Raw genomic sequence first — 10,700 nt, 5'->3', positions numbered from 1 at the left:
TGGCTGTGGCGGAGTATCAGTGTTATTTTTTTGTTTGGTCTCTACTACAGTAGAAGAATTATTGCAGGAATCGAGTTTGGAAGGAATTTGTTTATCATTATTTTCTACACATTGGCAATCACTTTCCTTAGTATCCTTCTTATCACTTCGTCTTTTATTACAGTGCCTGCAGAATCTGGGCCGAGCTAACACTCTTTTACGGCCACTAGATGTCTGAGACACAAAACCATCTGTATCCATTGTACTACCATCTTCATTGTTCGTTATTATCACTACATGACCTTTATCGGGGGCTGTCACCCAAGGATCACCTGGGGGGTCCATCATGTCATGAAAGAAAAGTGAAGAAAAGAAGACTTAACAATAGGATGAAATTTACAAAAAATAAACAAAATTTACACTTTAATACAAACTATCTAAATATCTAAAAATTTACATGAAATTCAAAATAAAATGAAAAATTATCAAAAAGTACGTGCGACTGATTTGAGGTTTCCCGCTATTTTTTTTCAGGTACCTACCTATTTTGTAAGTCCTAATACTATCTCTAATGTCAGTGTGACAGAGGTCAAAGAAACTTTGACATCTTGATTGAATGAAATTTGAAACTGGTGGATACTAGATTGACATATCAAAACTTTCATCTTTCATTTACGTTAGGCATTTCATTGTTTTAGCTGAAATTCTTGTTTTATTAGTAATAAAAATTAATTTTTACTCAATTAGTCCAATACTTCTTACGCTCGGTAAGATTTTTATTTGTTCTATGCTACACGAGAAGTTTTAACGAGACCAAAAGTTCGCCTACGTGTATAGTAATTTCTAATACATTATTACTAGAAGTAGTAAAAGCAAGTAGCTATGAATAAAAAACCAGCCAGAACTGGGCCAAGGATTCGGATAACCCGTCCAGCGCTGCGACGAAAGGAGGATTTGCCTTACGAAGATCGGAATTTCATTTACACCTGCCAATATTGCTGTGTGAAATTCACTCAGAATAGTCACTTTTTTCGACATATGACGTCCAATCATCAAAGCCAACAAAAGCAGGCTACCTTCGAGTGTAACGACTGCCAGATAATTTTCAACAAGAAAAGCAGCCTGGACCTTCATTGTCAAACTCATCATCAGATGAAAAGCAAGTCAAAATGCGAAACATGTTCTATTACGTTCAAGTCTCGGTACTGCTTGCGTCGTCATTTGAAACTAAAACAGATTATGGCCGAGAACTCTTGTATTAAATGTCAGAAGAAATTCACAAGTAAGGAAGGCTTGAATAAACATTACAATAATAAACATACATATAAAAACATAACATTTGAATGTGATTTCTGTTCACTGAAATTCAAAGCCAGACAGTCATTGGTCAGTCATTTGAACCGAATCCACAAAAGATTATGACTTGTACAGGATTTCTAATGTAAATATCCACCCATAATTGTAATAGAAAATATGCAACATTTTAATTCACTTAACAAGGTAAAAAATTTAATTTTATATTATTTAGCAGACAAAAATTTATTCAGTACAGTAGGGCTTTTTATTTCTATCTATTTATATGTCTGTCTGTCTAATCCTGACAAACAGGCATATAAATAGATTATTGACAAATAAAAACAACTATTGCCAGTTGCAAAGTGTGGCAACTACTGCTACACCCAAGTAGGCAGTCCCTCTCTCGAAAATGCCGGGTTGCATAATAATACATTCTAAAAATATTACTACAAGAAATAAGAAACACACTAAGATCACATGTCATCAGTAAATATTTTAAATTTTATTAATTTCAATGTAAACTTTGAAAGATGCCATTGAGTGTCAAGGTGCCACACTCACAAGCATCTAATAGTTGCTATAATAAATAAGCTGTTGTTCTTAGGTAGTGTTGTATCTAGTTGGAGTGCAGCAGAGATCAATATTAATTCAATGATTATAAATACTATATAACAAGACAGAAATATGTATATATATAATAATTTTCTAATGAGTAAGGAATTTGCACTAATAAGTCTGAATAAAAGAGGCTCTACTGTAATTGAATAAAAATAATAAAATTGGTGTGATGAAGTAAGAAAGGAACCATTTCTATTTGCATCATTGAAAGTATATATATATATATATATTATATAAAAAAATGTGTTTACGGTTTATTATATTTGATTTTCAATAAAAGGGTAGAAATTGATTTTGGACTGCCATGGTTTTTACCAATGGGAGCCCCCCATTGCACAGGATGCCAGCTAGGTTATGGGTACCACATGGTGAAGCAGTAATGTGTAAACATTATTGTGTTTCACTCTCAAGGGCGCCATAGCTAGTGAAAATACTTTGCAAACAAGACTTAACATCATATGTTGTAGTAGACAAGCACAATTATTGTAGTGCAGATCAGAATATTTGTGTTGTATATTTTCATAAAAAAATTACACATTATTTTAGACAGGGTCCCAGTTACCAGGGGTCCACCACATGGAAGTTAAGTGTCTACACATATTTCAGGGGTCCATATTCTAATAATACCATTATTACTAACGGCCATTCCCAATATTCAGACTATCTCTGGTTGTGGCCTACTTGAGAAATAAAAAATTTAACTATCATTGACTTTTCTGTATCAAAACTTATCGACTAATCTTATCCGTACACACGGTCTGACAATGGCACAACATATAGCTTACCAGGGATAGAAGTTTGTATGGAAATTGCAACAACTATTGAACTAGCAATAAGAATGACTTATCGGATATATTGGGACAGCTTCAGATTATTGACAGCTAATTACTGACAGTAGAAGGTACTAATTTATCTCTATCTGTAGATAGTATATTGAGAACGGCCGTTAGACTCCACTGCACTGGCAACTAGATGTATCTCACATACTATAACAGACACTTAAAATTTTGAAAGTGTTTCTTACTATGTTGTTTATATGACAACATACATAAGACAAACTAATATAGTTATTTCCTAAATTGCTTCCAAGTAAATTAAAAAATATGTTGCTGCTGCTACAAACAATACAATTCTTGCATCTCTTGTTTGAAGCTTGCACATAGTTTGTCTCATATATGACTGGCTTTGACATCCTTATTATAATAGCCTTTTATTCAAACAAAAATTAAACCTAATACACGACACCTATCTAAATAGTCAATTGTCTGTGTTCCTCTGGGCAAAGGCCTCCCCTATTCTTCTCCACTCTTCTGTATTTGCAGTTAGTCTAGTCCAGGTTCTTTCAGCTATTTTCACAATTTCATCTGCCCATCTTCTAATTTACCTACCTCTATTTCTCTTGCTAACTTTTGAGTACCATGTAGTGATAATTTTGCTCCGTTTATCAGGTTGCTAATGCAATAGAGTCTAAAATAGAAATGGGCTAGACACCCGATGAGAGGACCTGATATATTTTTCATCCTTCCTCTTTTATTATTAGTAATCCTACTAAATTATATATGTATTGTAGATCAAATAGGCCTTCTGCTTGTTTCATTTTACTAAGAGTCCCTCAAAGGTGAGTGCTGTTGCCTTGCCATGAATTTGAGGGTTGGGAGGGAGGGGGAGGTGTGCCCTTTGCCCTCTACAGCACTGTCAGGGTAAGGAAACTCTAAAAATCAGATTTTTTATATCATAACCTCAAAATGTTCAAAAATTATTATATTACATTTAAATGACACAATTTAATTAGTTGTATTAATTACTTAAATTCTGTATATTACCTTGAGCCTTATCTAGATTCTGTTAACTGAAATATTACTGTAAATACTAGTTGGTGCCCCGCCTGCGGCCGGGCTCATGTATTTATGTTCGTACCTAATCTAACCTACCTTTTGTTTGTGGAAAACGATTTCGTTTCCAGATAAGTTTTAGCTTGTTATTATTATTTTGTATGAACAAAATCTAAAGTCTTAAAATATTTATCATTGCAATCACTAACTGTCAAAGTCAAACTTCATAAAGTGGTTAAAATCAATGAAATATTAAAACTTTAAAAATTCATATCTCATAAAGTGAAAGTTTCCTCGCAAAATGAATACCACCATTGTATTCATGATTTTTTTTCTGATGTAGTAGTAACCTTGTTTTGTTAAATATCACGCCGATGGATTCTAAATCGTATCCCATCTGTGAGACACTGGTTCGATTACCGCCATACACCAACAAATGTTTTCCCTCTTCCTACTATATATACATGTGCAAAGATATTGAAAAGGTATGTGTAAAATTTACCCTTTGGCACTGGACTTAAAAGGGCTTGAATCCAAGGTGTTTTCACACCAAATAGATTTGTCAAGTTGATCAAAATAGCCTGCATATACCTTTTTTTATTTATTTATTTACCACATATAACAACTATCTAATGCAACAATGCAACAGTTACTAACAAACACAGCAAACAAACAAATCAATCTTAAACTAATTATACACTCAAACATTGCATTACAAATAATATATCACACCAGAAAATACAAAAATCTTGAACATACAACTATTTACCACAACATACTACATGTAACAATACTTACTTTGGTATCTCCAATAGTCTGCTTTCAAAACTTCTTTAATATGATCAGAATCCCTTTGGATTGTATGGCCTATATATTTGCAACTTAAGGTAGTCTGCCAAGAATATATCAAAGGCTTCTAAAACAGATCTGAGTTGGTGCATAAATAACTCTACTAGCTTTCACAATTTATATTTATTTTAGATTAAGATTATAGTAAAACCCATTAAGAATTTCTATTAAGGTTTGGTAAATTATTTTTCGTCCACTAAATATATATATGTCACCATGTAATTGTATCTAACGATAGATATTATAACTAGGTATATGAATTAAATAAGAATAATAATAATTAATGTTATGTAACTTTAGTAAGTAGTGAATTTGTAACTGTTAAAGTATCATTAAAGAATATATTCATAATATGGCCAATCTTTTATGATTGTCACCTATGGTTACGACATACAGGTCTGGTCAAATCTAAAAAAGAGCCCGCAGTTGGTCTTCTTGGTCGACTTCATGGCATACAGTTGGTATCTATTCACCTGCTGTAAGTCTCCAAAAATTCTGAGAATTCTTCATCATCAGCAAAGGCTTATCTTCTTTCACCTTGCTTTTTCATCCGTACACAATAAGTGGCCTGAACGGGCTGTTGTACATGCATATATTTATTCATTTAGAAGGAAGCCCATGTTATATTTAGATACCTGTGTAGAAGCCTTATGGTATGCTAAAGAAGTGTAACTTCTTAAAATTGTCACACATTTTATGAACTCTTAGGGTCCTTGCACACCTCGTTTTTTCAGTGCGTTTTTGACGCACGTTTCATATAGCTGGAACGCACTGCGGGTTATGGCGATTGCAATCTTATCGCAATCAATTTACATATTCACACGTTTATAAAGTTGAATGCGGGTGTTGTCTATTTATATCCTGTCGATGTGCTGTTACATTGAGGCAGACGCGACGTTGGAGTTTATTTTGTGTAGTTAAATTACACATGTACAGCGAGAATTATTAGACGCCAGCTAACAGTATTAACATCAATCGAGGCAACACATCTTACGTTGCTCCAAATACTTTTGCTTATAAAGAAATGTAAAAATACTTATTTGATGCATCCATTATCATGTGAAAGGCCTTGTTGACTTAGCAAGGTCATTCGATTGATGATACGGTCACGTTTTACTTTGCAATGAGAGTTGCTCACGTCGGTAGGGAGTGATTCGTGCGTTGGTCTCGCAGGTAATCTGCCATTTTTCAGTTAAGCAGCGTTTGGATCGTGACTTCAAGAAAACGTGGTGTGCAAGGGCTCTTAGTTATTTAATTGATAGGTGTATAAATATGAATGTAATGAGATCTTTCATTTTGGAAAGTTTTTTTGTTTGAATATGTACTACCTATATTTTTATATTAAATCTTATTTGTTACTTATGTACTTTTTTATACACTCATAACTGAATGTAACTAACACATATATATAGATGGATGTATACCACCAAACTAATGGTTAGTTTATATTTTGTTAAAAAAAATAACATTGTTATTGAGTGAATGTAACATCTTATTTTTTAAGATTTTATTTAATTACTTTGTTTATTTATATTGGTATTAGAAATGTAATTTGTAAATATTATTATTTAGGTATATCTTAATTGTTCGCCGAAATTGGATACTTATTATTTACTTCATTATTATAAAATACTGTTGGGAGCTATACCAGTGGGAGGCTCCTTTTCACAGGATGGTGGCTAGATTATGGCTACCACAACGGCGCCTATTTTTGCCGTGAAGCAGTAATGTGTAAGCATTACTGTGTTTGATCTTCAGGGCGCCGTAGCTAGTGAAATTACTTGGGAAATGAGACTAAACAGTTTATATCTCATGGTGACGAGCGCAATTGTAGTGCCACTCAGAATTATTGGGGTTTTCTTCTAATCTTGAATGACACTGCATTCTATTAGGCAGCGTGTATCAATTACCATCAGCTGAACATCCTGCTCGTCTCGTCCCTAATTGTCATAAAAAAATTTTTTTTTGTCCATAATATAAATTACTCGCAGTTGCGGAAGGTCTAGGTCGCTTATTTAGAGAGTTTTAAGTTTATTGCAAAATACGGTTTGCTAATCATTTTTTAGCTTAACTACCGACCGCCGCTGATGACCTTGTGCTTAAACAACTACTGCGTCCCCCCTACCACAAACATAGGGATGATGAAGCGACAGTCGCTATCTCGAGTCGTTCATAATACCTATCAAGTTTCGGCGAACAAACTTCGGATTTTGATTATCTTTATTTCTATATGAACAATCAGTTTCAATATTCTACTTAAGTGTAAATCTTTGTTTATTCCCTTTTAAAAAGTTTTGATGTGTACTCAATTTTTATAAATGAGCTTATAATAAGTAAACCTTATGCGTTAGAATAGTTTTTTTTTAACTTATTTTAATGGTACATGACAGATATTGTAATTGTAGTGATTTATGTTTTAGTTTTGTATTAAATTTGATTTATTTTCGATGTATTTTGTTGTTTTCATTGTAATTTTGACATTTATCACAAATCATCGTATATAATCATCATATATATATATATATATATATAAACAGTAGCCGTAACACAGCTCAATATAATATTTAGACCTGACCAATGAGCTTTGAGTATCCCGCGCCCGCTGACCGCAGTCGGTTGACTGTATTGGTTGTACTGCGACTTTTATATGTATTAGAAGTGTACTCGGTTATTGGTACTAACGGGTCACCTGGTGTTAAGTGATCACCGCCGCCCACATTCTCTTGCAACACCAGAGGACTCACAGGAGCATTACCAGCCTTTAAGGAAGTGTATGTCGTATTGCCCCGGAAACACCACACAAGGAAGCTCATTCCACAGCTTTGTAGTACGCGGAAGAAAGCTCCTTGAAAACCACACTGTGAAGGAAAGCCACACATCCAGATGGTGGCGAAGATGATAATGTACTTAAGATATCATAAATAGATGGATCCATATAGGTATGGATCCATCTATTTATTATTGTTAATTGGGAAGAGTGACTAATATATTAGTCCATAGTCTCTATTGATCCTATGTGTCCAGGATTGAACTATTCTATTCACCGCTTATCAGCGAAGTGGCAAGCAGACAATATTATGTCTGTATAACAAAAGTACCGTTGTGCGGCAAGCAGACATGGCTGCTTGTAGTGTTTAAATTCTCTTTGGCTGCTTTTACACTACAAAAAAAAAATACACTAAGTAAGACTAGTTCACAGAAAACTTTTACTCTAACGAGGGCTAGCTACACAATATATCTAAATGAAAGGTTACAGACTATAAAAGTAAAAATATTTTATTATAAAATCTTTATCTGTGTAAAATACGACAAGCCGCCAAAATGCGGTCAGCCGTAAAAATTGTCTGTAGTCTATTTAAAAATTCTTTTTCGTAATATCTATGGTGTTTTAGTAATTATTCTATTACTAATTAGTTACTTTTAAATATGTTTTACTCATAAAAAATTACTACATTCATTCGTTGCGTCATGCACATTACTAAACATCATCATCAAGCCTAACAGAATTTACGTAGCACAGTATCTAACGCGAGTATCACAAACAACACTTGGAAGTAAGATGTATTTTTCAAGGTGTTTTTATGCACCAGTGAGCCGCAATCACAGAAGAGATTTAGAAACGTTTCATCTGCCTTGTAATTCCGACGACACAGGTGCTTGTTTTGGAAACAGTGTCCCGGAATGGTTTAAATCTGTTAATTTGCCCCAGGTGCTTATTACAATCGCAGCCTTCGTGTGGTTGAGATTATCAGTATCTTCGCCCTTGCTTTTCTTTGGAGCATCATTGCTACTCTCCGGAGGTGAAAGACTGATGTCGGCTTATGTTCTGGTAGGGTGTTTCAGCCTGCGGCAAGAACCACCGGAGTCTATTCCTTTCGTCGCCTGAAGGGATCTATGACGCTCCTAAGCTTTGGCCCTTTATATCATCATTTTGGGGCATGAAGCCGTAGCGTGTTTCCTTTAGTCCCGGGTCCCTGATTCATGACGGTCGCTTGACTGCATGGAAGTCCATGTCCAGTGCGGCCGATATTAATACTATCTTTGTGCTGCAGAAGAGGGCTATTCGCGCGATTTATAACCTCAGTCCTAAAGAATCATTAAGAGAAAAATTTAAAGAAATAAACATTTTGACTGTTGCTTCTCAATACATTTTTGATAATGTTTTGTATGTTCATAAGCACATTGAGGAATTTTCTAGAAACTGTGACATTCATAATGTTAACACGAGGAACAAACATAAACTTGTTATGCCTACTACTCGGTTGGGTCGATGTATATGCTTCTACAATATGATCCCAGAAAATGTACAAAACAAATGTGTTACGAAATTTAAAAGAATTGTTAAGAAACGTTTGTGTGGGAAAGGTTATTATAGCATAAACGATTTTCTCAATGACACCACGGACTGGGATTAAAGCGAACACCCTCAGGCTCTTTAATTATAAATGTTTATTGTACGATATTACATTGTAATCCATATTTTATATAAAAAAAAAGCCCGCTGAGTTTCTTGCGCCCATTCTTCTCAGGTCTGAGGCAGTCTCTTTTGAATGGGTGGTAGATTTTGACGTTCAATAAATGATTATAAATCCTATTTTTAATAAAAATATTTGAATTTGAATTTTAATTTTGAACATGTCGGAAACCTTTCCTTCCAGTGACCCTTCCTTTGTTGCGTAGAGCACCTTCCAGTACTAGGTATTAAGCCCCACATTTGTTGCTCTTAGCACGGGTTCCACCTAGGGTTATTCCATGTTATGCATGGGCTAGTAACATATCTGCTCCGTTTTAATATATTATATAGTAACCTTGACTTCAAGTTTGTTGTTCAACACAACTTATATTTAACGGGTGTGTAGTTAACAACTTGTTTCCTTGTATTTAGTTGGTCAGTCTGTATGTACTTTTATAGATTAAGAATGGCATGACTGATATTCATTAAAATTGATGTGCTGAAGGATATGTGATAGGCTGGATATGTGAGTGATACGAACTACCTTACTATAAATGATTTTATGAACTTCTAAAGATTAAAAATAGTTTTTAGATGGTTTATACGTTATGACAACAGGCCATATTTATTACGTTAGTGTACATGACAGGTACCTACGATTTACACTCGTGATTTGTAAGTCACTTTGTATTTTTCATTATATTTTATTTATTATTAGTTAAGTATAACAAAGGGTTGGTACTAAGCTTCACATGTTCTCCCCACAACATACTTGACCGTGAACCCGACATCATGCGGGATGAAGTACGAGCAGCAATTACAGACCTCAAATGCAATAAAGCCATAGGTTGTGATGAGATCCCAATAGAAGTCCTCAAAGCGATGGGAGAACCTGGAGTTGATATTTTATATACCATCTGCTGTAAAATATGGGAGACTGGAATATGGCCTGACGATTGGTCAAAATCCATTTTCATTCCACTGCACAAAAAAGGGTCCACCAAGAAATGCATCAACTACCGACTCATATCCTTGATATCTCATGCAAGTAAGGTGATGCTCCACATAATTAATACAAGGCTGTTGGCCTACCTCTCAAGGCAGATTGCACCCGAGCAAGCCGGATTTGTTAAGGGAAGAGGCACTCGGGAACAAATTCTTATACTGCGTCAGATTATTGAGAAGGCCAGAGAATTCAATACAACCCTTTACATCTGCTTTGTGGACTTTCGCAAAGCATTTGACACGGTCATATGGACACACCTTTGGAAGATGCTTGCGGAAATGGGTGTACCATCCCATTTAATAGTTCTATTGAGGAGGTTGTATGAGCACGGTACTGCAGCGGTACGAGTGGATGATACCCTTTCAAGCGAATTCAAGACTGAGGCCGGTGTACGACAAGGATGCATCTTATCGCCATTACTCTTTAACATCTACACAGAGTATATTATGCGCATTGTCTTGGACGATTGGAACAAAGGAATATCTGTTGGGGGACGCGTGATAAATAACCTCAGATACGCTGATGATACTACCCTTCTCGCACAGACTAGAGAAGATATGGAAAATTTTCTAAACCGTCTAGAAAGTACCAGTCTCCAATTCGGACTTATTATTAACCGAGACAAGACGAAGGTGATGATAGTAGACCGGGCCGAACAAATTGGAAC

At 35.0% G+C, this 10,700-nt stretch overlaps 1 protein-coding gene across 1 annotated transcript; it reads left to right on the top strand.

The window, feature by feature from the left end:
- The first annotated feature begins 655 nt into the window (after nt 1-655).
- Nucleotides 656-7,026, top strand: LOC126977683 (PR domain zinc finger protein 14-like). The gene has a single exon (XM_050826411.1). The coding sequence runs from the start codon at nt 862-864 to the stop codon at nt 1,399-1,401; it is 540 nt and encodes a 179-aa protein (XP_050682368.1). The 5' UTR covers nt 656-861; the 3' UTR covers nt 1,402-7,026.
- The last annotated feature ends 3,674 nt before the right edge of the window (nt 7,027-10,700 follow it).

The sequence above is a fragment of the Leptidea sinapis genome, chromosome 2 (assembly GCF_905404315.1).
Source record: "Leptidea sinapis chromosome 2, ilLepSina1.1, whole genome shotgun sequence".
Classification (NCBI taxonomy): Eukaryota; Metazoa; Arthropoda; class Insecta; order Lepidoptera; family Pieridae; genus Leptidea; species Leptidea sinapis.
The sequence above is the reverse complement of the archived record's forward strand: the minus strand, read 5'-3'. Positions and strand labels throughout refer to the sequence as shown.